Raw genomic sequence first — 14,314 nt, 5'->3', positions numbered from 1 at the left:
ATGTGTGCCACCGCACCCTGCTGAGCATGTTAAATTGAGCTATTGGATATTGTTACTAGAGGCAGGATGTGGCTACGTAGCCCAGACTTGTGTCAAACTCAGGATCCACCTGGCTTGACCTCCCAAATGGCAGAATCACAGATGTGTGTTACTATACTCAGGTGCTGGGCTGTTCCGCAGCAGTCGGTGCCCTGTAGACTAATAACATTGCCTAAATAATACTCTCATTATTCATAAGCTATGAGTTTCCTTTGGTTGTTAATAAATCTAATTCTAGCAGCTGGTATGGTGGCCCAAGCTTTTGATCCCAGCACTTGGGAAGCAGAGACAGGCAGTTCAAAGCCAGCCTGGTCTATAAAGAGTTCCAGACTAGCTAAGGCTACATAGTGACACCCATCTTAAAATAAATAAATAAATATCTAATTGTATTCACATGTAACCTCCAAAACTATTAAATGAATGTACTAGTTAACAAAATAATTTATTACGATGGGGCGTTTGCCTATAAATGACTGGAAAAATGACGGGACATTGTGACTTAGTTGAAAAACAGTGACTTACCTAGAGATCGAATGCCTTTTTCCTCAAGAAAATTTTGTAGAGCATTTACATTAAGTTTTAGTATAAGTCCCAGTTCAGGTGTCAGTTTCCAAAAGCCATCCTGTAAAATTAAGAAAAAAATATATATATTGTTAATCATAGGTCCTGTGCCATACAGTATTTCTCTAGCATGGTTCCTTTTTCAGTATTAAATATACTATTGGACAAGGGAGAAAAAAATATGTAATCTTTAGTTTGAAATGGACAGCTTTTTTCCAAACATAAAAATGTGTATGTGTGTGTGTGTGTGTGTGTGTGTGTGTGTGATGTTCAGGAGGGAACATGTGTGTCACAATGTACTGGCTAGTTTTATGTAAACTTGACACAAGGTAGAGCTATCTGAAAGGAGAGACGCTCAACTGAAAAATGCCTCCATAAGATCCAGCTGTAGCTGGTATGAGTTTGAGGCCAGCCTGGTCTACAAAGCTAGTCCAAGACAGCCAGGGCTATACAGAGAAACCCCCTCTCTCTCTCTCTCTCTCTTTCTCTCTCTTTCTGTGTGTGTGTGTGTGTGTGTGTGTGTGTGTGTGTGTGTGTGTGTGTGGTGCAGAAGCAGGTGGATCGCTGTGAGTTTAAGGCCAGTCAGAGATACAATATGAGACTTTTCTAAAAAAAAAAAAAAAAAAAAAAACCACAAATTACGCTGGAGAGAGAGTTCAGCAGTTAAGAGCACTGACGGCTTTTTCAGAGGACCTGAGTTCAATTCCCAGCACCCACAGGACAGCTCACAGCCATTTACAATTCAATTTGCAGGAGAGCCAATGCCCTCTTCTGTCATCCACAGGCACCAGGCATGTAGGTAAGAGAAAAGAGAGTGGTGGCACATGTCTTTAAATCCCAGAACTCAGGAGGCAGAGGTAGGAGGATCTCTTTGAGTCTGAGGCCAGCCTAGTCTCAGAGCTAGTTCCAGGACAGCCAGGAAGAAACAGTCTTGAACCCTGTCTCAAAAAAAAAAAAAAAAAAAAAAAAAAAAAAAGAAGGGGCTGGAGAGATGGCTCAGAGGTTAAGAGCACTGTCTGCTCTTCCAAAGTCCATGAGTTCAATTCCCAGCAACCACACGTTGGTTCAGAACCATTTATAAAAAGATCTTATGCCCTCTTCTGGCGTGCAGGCAGAATGCTGTATACATAATAAATAAATAAACCTTAAAAAAAGAAAGGAAGAAAGGAAGAAAGGAAGAAAGGAAGAAAGAAAGAAAAAGTCTTGAAAAACTAAAATCAACTCACACAAAGAAATAAATAAAATAACTTAAAATTTTTATTTTATTAATTAATGTGTGTATGTGTGTGTGTGTGTGTGAGAGAGGGGGGGGGAATATATGCAGGCATGTATGCAGCGTGGGGGAATACGCAGGTGCACATACACACAGTGTAGAGTTAGAGAAAACCTTTTGGAGTTCAGTTCTCTCTCCACTGTGGCATCCAGGGATTGCATTCAGGTGGTTAGACTCATGTGGCAAGCACTTTTACCCATGAAGCCAGTTCACTGACTCCTAAAACTGGTCTACTGAAGAAGTTCTTAAAGCTACTTTCCTAATATGAGACCCTATCTCAACAAAACAAAAAAACAAAAGAGCAACAAGTCACTGGTGGAGTGATGGCTCACTGGCTGAGAGTGCTGCCTGCCCCCACAAGCTCAGGTCTTGAAAGCCCGCCTCCAGCTCAGTCCTCTGCTGTTTCTCACCCTGGCAGAGGCCCCCACTGTCCTGGGGTTTTTCCTTCCCAAGAACTCTCCAGTGTGGTGTGATTTTGTGGTAGTCCTTGGCTCTCAACTACCAGGATACCTTTCTCCCTCAGACCTGCAACACTTACATTAACTACTGTCTATATCCCCTAGACCCACAGGAAAATATTCACTGCTCCTATGTTTACTGGGTAATAGGAAAATACCCAGTAAGTAGGAAATAGGAAGGAAAGCTTCCTTCCTTCCTTCCTCTTTCTTTCTTTCTTTCTTTCTTTCTTTTCTTTCTTTCTTTTCTTTTTTCTTTTCTTTCTTTCTTTCTTTCTTTCTTTCTTTCTTTCTCTTTCTTTCCAGGGTTTCTCTATGTATCCCTGGCTATCCTGGACTCACTGAACTCCAGGGCTGGCCTTGAATTTACAGAGATCTGCCTGCCTCTGCCTCCGAGTGCTGAGATTAAAGGCACGCGCCAGCCATCACAAGGCACAATAGGAACCCCGCCCCCACCAACACCCCCCACCCCACCCCCACCCCCACCCCCCGCCTTCGGCAAAGACAGGGTTTCTCTCTGCAGCCTTGGCTGTCCTGGACTCGATTGTAGACCAGGTTGGCCTTGAACTCACAGTGATCCGCCTGCCTCTGCCTCCTAAGTGCTGGCAATATGAAATTCAATTTCAACTCCTAGTAATAGAACTTAGAAAATAAGTCCGAGACCTCTTCAGGGTTGCTAATTTTCTTTCTTTCTTTCTTTCTTCTTATTTTCTTTCTTTCTTTCTTTCTTTCTTTCTTTCTTTCTTTCTTTCTTTCTTTCTTTCTTCTCTCGAGGCAGGGTTTCTCTGTGTAGCCTTGACTGTCCTGGACTCGATTGTAGACCAGGTTGGCCTTGAACTCACAGTGATCCGCCTGCCTCTGCCTCCCAAGTGCTCCCAAGTGCTGGGATTAAAGGCGTGTGCCAAGTCCCACCCCCACTCAGGGATGCTAATTTTCAGCGGAGGGATATTAATAGCCTCTAACAATGACTGACAATGGCCGCCCGCCACCATGCTAAGAGAGTTGCAATCAGCTGACCTTTCACTCTGAGGTAAATTCTCCCACACTGACACATGCCCTGAACCACTACAGTCTGGCAACAAGCTGTTCTCTGACAGACTGCTTTGAAAGGGGCTGCTGTAAACTGTGAAGCTAGCTGACCAGACTTGAGCAGAAACAAATACCTCAGTTTGTAGAGCAAAGAGTGAAGTCCACGACGCAAAGCTCTTCTGGTTCTCATCGCAGATGACACCCTCCTCCTCGTCATCTTCTAGGAAAATGTCACTTGTTACAGAAGTTTTCTTCTTTTTTAAAAACTTGAGCACTCCATATCCTGCTGCTGTATCCATTTCTGTTTCTGAAGAACTTCCATCCAACGAGGAAGCCTCATCCCAAGCCTCTTCTAGAACGCAAGCTGCTGACACAGTGTCGGCAGAATCAGCTAACGGGACATCGGTGTCAAGTGGATACATTATGATATCTGAGATTCTGTAATTAGGGCTCCCAGGGACTGGGCTGCTTTGAAGATGAAGAGGAGAGGGACACTGGGGATGCTCAGTGCTAAGAACGTTGGTGGGAGGAGGAGGGATAACAGGTGGCTTAGGAGGGCTGCCAAAAGATAATCTGTGGAAAGAAACCAGCTCAGGGGCTTTGGGAGAGAAGGTGATATTGGCGTCTTGGGAAACTTTACCTAGATCAAAATCCTTTGAACTAGAGAAGCGACCTGAGAAAGTGGTACCTCTGGCAAGCTGGCCGAGCTCAGGTGGACCCAATTTAGAAAGTTGGTTGCCACTAGAGAGAGGAGGAGGGGGAGGAAGATGGGTGCCACCAAAGACAGGGGTAGGTAGGTGGGTGCCACCAAAGAGAGGGAGAGGGGGAGGAAGACTGGCACTTCCAAAGAGAGGGGGAGGGGGAGGAAGACTGGCACTTCCAAAGAGAGGGGGAGGGGGAGGAAGACTGGCACTTCCAAAGAGAGCGGGAGGGGGAGGAAGACTGGCACTTCCAAAGAGAGCGGGAGGGGGAGGAAGATGGGTGCTACCAAAGAGAGAGGGAGGGGGAGGACGACTGGTGCTACCACCAGGGAGAGGGGGAGGGGGAGGAAGATGGGTGCCACTAGAGAGAGGGGTAGGTAGATGGGAGCTACCAAAGAAAGAGGGAAGAAGAGGAATACTGTCAGGATGAGTTAGGAAAGCAGGACTGGAGCTGCAGGGAGAAAGGAAAGAAAACCCAGCCGAGCCAGCGGGAGCAGAAGAAACCGTGGAATCAGGCACTTTTTGAAGAAAGCCTGCCCTGGGCAGTCTTTTAGATGCCACTCTCTTCATTGGCTCCATCTGGCTCAGATCCGGGGACCATGCTACTTCTTTCTGTTGTGGGTGGACCTTGAGAGGTGGGTGGAAGTCGACAGACTGGGCTGCTGCCCTCAGTGGTGCTGAGGTCATGCCTCCAAAATCTTCAGAAGCGGCTAGATCACGTATCTTTATAACCTTTCTTTTACATATTTTAGCTGAGTGTAGTGGTGACTGCTTCTCATTTCCTTCAGAGGAGACTGAGAAGGGCTGCCCAGGAAGCAAAGTTGTGCATGTGAAGAGAAAACAGAATGAAATAAGTTAGCAAACATTGTTCCGCGTAGCTGGATGATTGGGGTTGTTAGGGATTGGTGGTCCCAGACTGAGGACCACTAGCCCTGGCAGAGAAGCAGGCCCAGGGAGAAGGACTTTCAGCCATCCCCTTAGCAACCAAATTCCTTTCTCTCTGGGAGGATGCTGCAAATAATAATTGTACCCCTTGGGCATCTTTGCTCATGTGGCCTGCTATTCCCTCAAAGTGTGTTCTGCCATGTTCTATTGCTCTGCCTGTTTGGTTTATCATCATCATCACCATCACCATCATCATCACCTCACTATGTAGTCCTGACCTTGCTACATAGACCAGGCTGGCCTCAAACTTGTAGAAATCTGCCTTCTGCCTCCTGAGTGCTGGGATGAAAGCCTGCATCACTATGCCTAACCCTATTGCTTTACTTTAACTACAAGTTATCTTGAAGCTGCTCTTCCAGAGGACCCAGCACCTCCCTCAGATGACTCAAAACTGCTTAATGCATCTCTAGCTGCAGGGTACCGGATGCTTATTTCAGACACCTGCACTCCAATGCACACAAACATAATTAAAACTAAAAGAATATGCAAATAACATTATCTTATTCATCTTATTGCACATCTATGTGAGTCTTTATTGTCAACTCTCCTCTCCCCCGCACCCCCCCCCCCCCCCCCCCCCCCCCCCCCCGGTTTTTCGAGACAAGGTTTCTCTATAGCCTTGGCTGTCCTGGAACTCACTCTGTAGACCAGGCTGGCCTTGAACTCAGAGACCTGCCTGCCTATGCCTCTCAACTGCTGGGACCTTATTATCAACTCTTAAACCTGGAAACACCCTGCCTAGACCTAGCCTATAATATCAGTATCTGGGAGGCTGGGACAGGGAGATCTTGGGTTTGTGGGCCAAAAAGTGAGTCCAGAATAGCCAGGACTCTGTTAGAGAAATCCTGTCTCAAAAAACAAAACCCAACAAAACAAAAAACTGGATAGGCAAGCAAGGCTGGTCTGGAATTTATTACAATTTTGCCACCTTAGTCTCCTGAGTGCCAGGATTAGAGGGATGAGCCTGCATTCCTAGTGTTACGATTTGAATGTGCAATGTCTCTCACAGACTCACGTATTTGAACTCTCGGTTCCTCGCTGAGGCACTGTGGAGATTAAGGAACCTTTAGCAAGTGGAGCCTTGATGTCCAAGGTATGTCATTAGGAGTGGGTGCTGAGCTTTTACAGCCATTTCTGTGTGACTGCTCATGCAACAATGTGTTAAGCCATGCCATGCTTTCCCTACCACAGTGGACTGTGTGCCCTCTAGACCTGTAAACCTAAACAAGCCCTTTCTCTCTTAGCTGCATTGTCAAGGTATTTTATCATCACAACAGAATGAGACAGGGTCTCGCTGTGTAGCCCAGATGGCCTGGAACTCACTATGTAGGCCAAGCAGGCCTGAAACTCATAGCAACCTGCCCACCTCTGCCTCCCAAGTGCTAGGATGAAAGGCATTATATCACCATGCCTGGCTCTATCTATCTTTCTTTCTATCTATCTATCTATCTATCTATCTATCTATCTATCTATATTTATTCATTTATTTTACTTTTAATTTTGAAACAGGCTCACTAAGTTGCCAAGGCTGGCCTTGAACTTGCTCTGTAGCCTAGGCTGGCCATAGACTTGCTGAGATACTCCTGCCTTGGTTTCCTAAGTAGTAGCCAGGATTATAGGGCTGGGCCATCATGCCTCCCGAGAAACCAGAATATTAAGAAAGATGGATGATGATGAACTAAACCTCTTAGATACCAGGACCCTTGGCAACATTATAAAAATTACATGACATCACAGAGTAGATAGTACAGTTACAGGCACTAAAGCATAGGACCATGACTGAGAATGAAAGTGGCATTTTGAGTTAAGTGCAGGGGAGACTGGGGGACTCGTTGGAAGAAGAAGGCTGGCTTTCCCCTTTTATCTTACACCAGTGAGGTCGAAACTTAAATGTAAATATAGAACTAATACATAGGGAGGATCCTTGGTGGTTAAGGGTCAGCCTAGAAAATTCAAGCCCAGGCTTCTTCCACAGTAAAATCAGAATATAACCTACGGATAGGAAAGGTTTTCTAGGCAAGGCAGAGCAAAACAACCCAAACAAAAGCCCTTGCTGGGAGGGAGAGTAGGGTGGGTATGGTCAAAACTCACTGTATAAATGTGTAAAGCTGTCAAAGAATAAATAGAAAGTATCTGAACACACACACATACAAAGTAAGAAATTAAAAAATTAAAAAGTATGACAGAGGGCCTGGAGAGAGGCTATGGGATTTAAAATGCTTGCTTTTCTTTCAGAGGAGCCGAGTTCAGTTCCCAGCACCCATGTGGTCTGGCATCTCACAGCCACCTGCAATTCTAGCTCCAGGGAATCCAACATCCTCTTCTGGCCTCCTTAGGCACCTGTATACATGTGTGCATGCATGCACACACATGAGCACATGCACAGAAATAAAAATAGACTAAATCTTTGTAAAAATTTTAACAGGCACCAGCAGTTTGGAAGACTGAGGTCCAAGTATCACAAACAAACAAACAAACAAAAAACTCGGCTTGACCAAAAGAAAATAAATAAATAAAATTACAAAACAAATGGCAGACAAGGGCTATGCCTGGCAGGCTAGTATTTAGGGGGCTTGCGCAGGAGGACAAGGAGTTTGAGGCCAGCCTGGGCCATAGTAAAACTCAGTCTTCATAAGATATAAAACGGAGCCGGGCGTGGTGGCGCACGCCTTTAATCCCAGCACTCGGGAGGCAGAGGCAGGCGGATCGCTGTGAGTTCGAGGCCAGTTTGGTCTACAAAGTGAGTCCAGGATGGCCAAGGCTACACAGAGAAACCCTGTCTCGAAAAACAAAAAAAAAAAAAAAAAAAAAAGATATAAAACGGAGTGGTGGTGAGATGGCTTAGTGGGTAAAGGCACTCACTGAGAAACGGGACAACCAGACCTCAATCCCTGGGACCCATGTGGTGGAAAGAGATACTATCTCTCCCTAATTGTTCTCTGACCCTGATGTGTGCATGACTGCGCGTCCGCACACAGGGACACACATGTGCGCGCGCGCGCACACACACACACACACACACACACACACACACACACACAGACACACACAGAAAGAGAGACAGAGAGGGAGAAAGAGAGTAATGATAAATTGTACACCGGAAAAATACATTTTCTTCTTTTCTCTATAAAACCACCATGTATAGTTCTGTTTAAAGGTACCTGTGACAATGTGTTGCCATCAGTGACTTCATCTTGCTCTAGTCCCAAACTCTCAGTCTCTGCCTGTGGTAGAAGAGTAAAAGTACGCACATGGCTATGTTTATAAAGAAGCAAGCGTCCTTTAACACCCGCTCACCCTCACCCTCACCCCGTGCTACCTAGCTGTCCTCCTGGGACATAACACACTTCCCAGTTTTGTGTGTGTGTGTGTGTGTGTGTGTGTGTTTTAATATATTACGTATATGGTGTTTGTCTGTATGTAACACTTGCAGGCTAGAAGAGGAAGAGAGAGAGATCTCATTATAGATGGTTGTGAGCCACCTTGTGGTTGCTGGGAATTGAACTCAGCACCTTTGGAAGAGCAGCCAGTGCTCTTAACCTCTGAGCCATCTCTCCAGCCCCCACACTTCCCAGTTTTAAGGAACAGTACTATTCTTGCTTAGTGTGCACAAGGCACTGGGTTTAATCCCTAGTATCACAAAAAAGGAAATATATAAAATAAATAAAAGCAAAACCAAGAATATGAGCCAAAAAGCAAATACATTTGTGTCCTGTTCTTTTCATAGAAATATTGGACACCACAGGAACTGTCCTCATAATGTTCTCCTTGCTTCCCCGGCACACTCCACCTTAGGGAGTCCTTCCTGAACACAAAGCCCATTCAGAAGTCCTTGCTAGCAATGGCAGCTAATGTAACCCGTGCCACAGCCAGAGGCATTGGACATGCAAGGGACGCAGGCCCTTTGCTCTTTCTGAAATGCTTCATATTTGGGCTTTTTTTCTGATTTTTAGAATACTGGAAGATGTACCGTGAGCTGTCTCAGGTGATGCAAATCTGAACACAGAGTTCGCTTTTGTTCTATAGACACCTTTATGCCTGCATCACAAACAACATGCTTGGTGTCCCTTTATTGTGACTCCATCCGTCCTGTGGAATTTTCCACTTGTGAAATCACATAGGGGCTCAACACTTTACAGATTTGGGAGCATTTTCTTTGTTCCTTTTCCTTTTTTTCTCTTCTTTTTTATTTTTTATTTATTTTGTTTTTTTGAGACAGGGTTTCTTTGTGTGGCCTTGGCTGCCTAGACCTGCTTTGTAGACCAGGCTGGCCTCAAACTCACATAGATCCGCCTGCCTCTGCCTCCAGAGTGCTGGGATTAAAGGCGTGTGCCACCATGTTCGGCTTTCTCTTTTGTACTTTACAGGTGAATTTCTAAATGGCAGCTGTCTTGATATTACACCAGCATTTTCATAAGCATATGACTATTTTACATTCTGAAGGAGACATTTTCTACATATATGGATAAGAGAGGGGTTATTTTGGCCTCTCACTGTCATGACAACATACTGCACAATATCAATTTACAGCCCTGTGTTTTAGTTTATGTCTAGCATGTTGTATAGGCAGTGGTGTTACCATAGATTCAGGTGGGGTCAAAAAGTCCCTCTGGCCTGCTGATGATGTAACCATTGTGATGTCCCACTGCCAAGGTTTAATAGGTTCATTGGATGTTGGGTATAACCTACTGTCATCTGTTTAAAAGTATGATATGGCACTCACAGCTACGCATGTAATTCTTTCTGTTTTAACGTTTTTTTAAAAAGGGTTTATTATGTATATGGCTATTTTACCTGCATGCATGTATGTGTACCATGTGCTTGCAGTGCCTTCAGGTGCCAGAAGATGGCGTCAGCCCCCAAAACTGGGATTACTGACAGTTGGGAGCTGCCATGCAGGTGCTGGAAATCAAATCCTGGTCCTCTGGAAGAACAGCCAGTGCTCTTAACCACTGAGCCATCTCTCCAGCGCTGCCCTAAAAGAAGTTCTTCCTTTATTTTTATTTTATGTGTATCTGTATTTTGTTTGCATATCTGTACAAGGACCACATGTGTGTAGTGCCTGCAGCGGCCAGAAGAGAATGCTGTATCTCCTTAAGTTTGTAAACTGCCATATGGTGCAGGGAAACAAACTCAAGTCTTTTGCAGGGTGACAAATACTCTTCACTCCTGAGCCATCTTCCCAGGCCCCCAACTATGTGATGTGTAGTGACAATAAATAGCTGTGACTGTTTTTTTTAAAAAGATTTATTTATTTATTATTATGTATACAGTGTTCTGTTTGCATGTACACCTGCACACCAGAAGAGGGCACCAGATCTCATTATAGACGCTCATGACTCACCACATGGTTGCTGGGAATTGAACTCAGGACCTTTGGAAGAGCAGGCAGTGCTCTTAACCTCTGAGCCATCTCTCCAGCCCAACAGTTGTTACTGTTTTATGTGTTTACTATGCTGCAGTTTTTAAAACTTTTTAAGACTTATTTTATTTTTTGTGTGTATGAATGTTTGGCTTGCATGCATGTATGTGCACCACATGTGTGCCTGGTGCTCTTGGGGAGCACAGACGGAGTCAGGACCCCTGGAACTGGAGTTACAGGTAGTTGTGAGCCACCATGTGCATGTTAGGAATCAGACCTGGGTCTTCTGCAAGAGCAACAGCAAATGCTCCTAGCTGATGAGGCATCCCTCCAGCTCCTATAATTTTTTTCTTTTACTTGTTTATTTTGTATGTGTGGAAGCCAGAGGACAAATTGAAAAAGTTGGGTTTCTCCTTCCACAGTGTGGGTTCTGGGGATCTAGCTCAGGTCAAGCTCAGGTCATCAAGTTTGGTGAAAAGGGCCTTAACCTGCTGAGCTATCTCACCAGCCTTCTGTCATTCTTGTTTTTTGTTTTCTCTTTTTTTTTTTCCCTGAGACAGAATCTCTCTGTGTTAACTTTGGCTGTCCTGGGCTAGCGTTGTAGACCAGGCTGGCCTCGAACTCACAGCAATCTGCCTGCCTCTGCCTCCCGAGTGCTGGGATTAAAGGCGAGTGCCACCACTCCTGGCAACCTTGTGTTATTCTTATACTAATTAACTATGCTGGAGTAGGAACCCAGGGCTCCATGCATGGCGGGCTTTACCCCAAGCTTTATCAACAGGCTTCTTTTTTACTTACATTTTTTATTCCTTTTGCTGTAACCTGTTTAAATTCTATAGCCCCTCCTTTGAGATCTACTTTAGTTCTTAGCATAACTGTAGCTCCTCTGGTAACACCCCCTGTTAGCACCTGCTTTCGTCTTTAGCATAACAGAAGCCATTTTGTTTTTAAGTCTCCATTTTGATCACATAGTGAAATTAAGTTCCGGTTCTCCGGCTCTTGCCTGCCTTTTACTTACAATTCAACACTTGAATTCTGCTTGAATTAATGATATATGTTCTATTTAAACAAAACCACAATACTCTGCTATGTTTCTTTTTTTTCTGGAACAGTGGGGCACTGGAAAGTCCCCAGGCCTATATCCTAGCCAATCACAGTTTAAAATGCTTTGTCTAGCTACCTGGATACAATATACTTGGAAATGCTTTAACTGGTCAAAATGATATAATGTTGCCCTCCCCCCTTGCTTCCCACCTGGTTACCTGGTTGCTACCTAGGTACGGTTTTTCTTATTTAAAAAAAAAAATGCCTTAGAAACAGACTAGTAGCCAGGTATGGTGGCACACACTTTTAATCCCAGCATTTGGGAGGCAGAGGCAGGTGGATCGCTGTGAGTTCGAGGCCAGCCTGGTCTACAAAGCAAGTCCAGGACAGCCATGGCTACACAGAGAAACCCTGTCTCGAAAAATCAAAAAAAAAAAAAAAGGAAGGAAGAAAGAAACAGTGCAATGTCACAGTCTGGCTCCAGAGGCCAGCTGCTGACCTGTCAGTCTTTGCCCAGCACTCAATAAACTTCCAGTGGTCAGTGTGTAGCTATTCCTGAAATGCTAACACTTTGAATGGCACAACCTAATGTGCCCTAAGCTAACCTAGAACTTGTCATGTAGCTAAGGACAACCTTGAACTCTGTGTGTGTCACACTGAGCTCCCAGACTTTTTTTTATAAACTATCTGTTAAGAGTTTGTTCTTTCTGGGGGCTGGAGAGATGGCTCAGTGGTTAAGAGCACTGCCTGCTCTTCCAAAGGTCCTGAGTTCAATTCCCAGCAACCACATGGTGGCTCATAACCATCTGTAATGTGATATGGCGCCCTCTTCTGGCGTGCAGGAGTACATGCAAGCAGAGCAGTGTATACATACTAATAAATAAATAAATCCTAAAAAAAAAAAAAGTTTGTTCTTTCTGTGGCTGGGAGTAGTGGTGCACACCTTAAATCCTAGCACTCGAGAGGCAGAGGCAGGCTGATCAATCTCTGTGAGTTCGAAGCCACCTTGGTCTACATAGTGAGTTCCAGGATAGTCAGACCCTACAAAACCAACAACCAACCAGCCAACCAACTAAACAAACAAAAGAATGTATTGGCTCTATTCATTTAAGTCAAACAAGGCTACTGTCAAACAGTTTGCAGTACTCCAGCAATGGCTTCATATGTCTTGTGTTTACTGTGTCTCCTGATTTCATGAAGCCCACCCATTCAGTAGTTGCCCTGGACCACTGGGCCTGTGTGAGTTCACTCTAGGATTTTCATACAGCCATGAAGTCTGCACTGGAATACTTCCCAGAACACATCCCGTCATTGAGCAATGAATGGCTGAATTTGGTGATTGTTGTTGTTAGAGTTCTGCTTCAGTCTGCCTACCTGTGACTGCTACAGGGGTGGGGTGGGGTCGTGTGTGTGTGTGTGTGTGTGTGTATGTGGTCCTGCCCAGGGCCATATAAAAGGACAAACCCTTTTCATGGTCTCTCTCTCTCTTTCCTCCTCCTCCTCCTTCTCCCTCTTCCTGTCTCTGTCTCTGTCTCTCTCTGGGGTACCCCTCCCCCCTTTCCTTCTCTCCCATGCTCATTCAATAAACTCCTATATAACATAATATCTGCTGCCTGATACCTTACCTTATTATATTCAACATAAAAGTACTTACCTGTGTTGTGAAAGCCTCTGTTTGCCTTTCCTGCCAACTCACATACGGCAGAAAGTCTACATCTTCTTTGGCAACAAGTTCCAAAATATTTGGGACATTAGCAAAAGGGATCTCATTACTGTCCTATATAGAATCACAATTGGGTTAATTTTTTAAAAAAAGATATTATCAAATTAAATAAGTAGTATGTTCTAAAGCCTTGTGGATATTGAGTTTAGAATATCTGGGCATATACCTGGATCACATGTCCCTGGCTATCGGGGGCCCTTTCATATCAATCATCAATCAAGGCAATGCCCCATAGGCTTGACTAAAAGCAATCTGAAAAATAAATCTAGAAATTTTTAAAAAAGTAATAAAATTATAGTGGCTTTTTTTTTTTTTTTTTTTGCACATGCTTATGTATTGTGGATTAACTATAGCATGGTACCACATCCTAGCCCCAAACTACTATAACTTTACTTTATTTATTTACTTTTTCTGGTTTTTTGAGACAGGTTTGTTTTTTTTTTTTCTGAGACAGAGTTTTTCTGTGTAGCCTTGGCTGTCCTGGACTCGCTTTGTAGACCAGGCTGTCCTGGAACTCACAGTGATCCACCTGCCTCTGCCTCCCGAGTGCTAGAATCAAAGGTGTGCACCACCACCGCCCAGTTAAAAGTTTAATTTTTTTTTTTTTTTTTTGAGACAGGGTTTCTCTGTGTAGCCCTGGCTGTCCTGGACTCACTTTGTAGACTAGGCTGGCCTCAAACTCACATCGATCCACCAGCCTCTGCCTCCTAAGTGCTGGGATTAAAGGCATGCGCCACCACGCCCAGCCTAAAAGTTTAATCTTAAATTAACAATACATACCCTTTTCTCAACTGCCACAAAGCTTGTAAATTGTGTAATAAGAGAATTTTCTTTACTGAGTTCAATAATCAGCGATTTCATGATTTTTTTCTTCATCTAGGATAAAATGAAACTGTTTTAGTTTGTTTATATGTCCTGAGATTAAAAGGCAATAAAATAATCTGAAGTATTTATGACAAATACGTCACTTAAAGAATTCATTCACTTCCTTTTTTCTTCTTCTTCCCTTCTTTTTTTGAAAAACAAAACAAAAAACAAAAACAAACAAACAAAAACCCATTTATTTTTGGAGACTATTTACCCCCAGAACTTGCTATGTCGACCAAGCTCACTTGAACTCACAGAGATCCACCTGCCTCTGCTTCCTGGGTGCTAGGATGAAAAGCTGGAGCCATCACTCCT

The 14,314-nt window shown here is 44.2% G+C and overlaps 1 protein-coding gene across 1 annotated transcript in view; it reads right to left on the bottom strand.

Moving 5' to 3' along the window:
• Parp4 (poly(ADP-ribose) polymerase family member 4) overlaps positions 1–14,314 on the bottom strand; it is a 94,825-nt gene that overhangs the window by 9,486 nt on the left and 71,025 nt on the right. Inside the window, exons 29-34 of the mRNA XM_051143379.1 lie at positions 13,913–14,008; positions 13,035–13,186; positions 6,019–6,049; positions 4,305–4,862; positions 3,492–4,055; positions 562–661 (exon numbers count right to left, since the gene is read on the bottom strand). Of these exons, the coding sequence (XP_050999336.1) occupies positions 562–661; positions 3,492–4,055; positions 4,305–4,862; positions 6,019–6,049; positions 13,035–13,186; positions 13,913–14,008 (1,501 nt within the window). The remainder of the gene's footprint in view (positions 1–561; positions 662–3,491; positions 4,056–4,304; positions 4,863–6,018; positions 6,050–13,034; positions 13,187–13,912; positions 14,009–14,314) is intronic.

Source organism: Acomys russatus, chromosome 3, assembly GCF_903995435.1.
Source record: "Acomys russatus chromosome 3, mAcoRus1.1, whole genome shotgun sequence".
NCBI lineage: Eukaryota > Metazoa > Chordata > Mammalia > Rodentia > Muridae > Acomys > Acomys russatus.
This window is presented reverse-complemented; position numbering and strand designations above follow the sequence as displayed.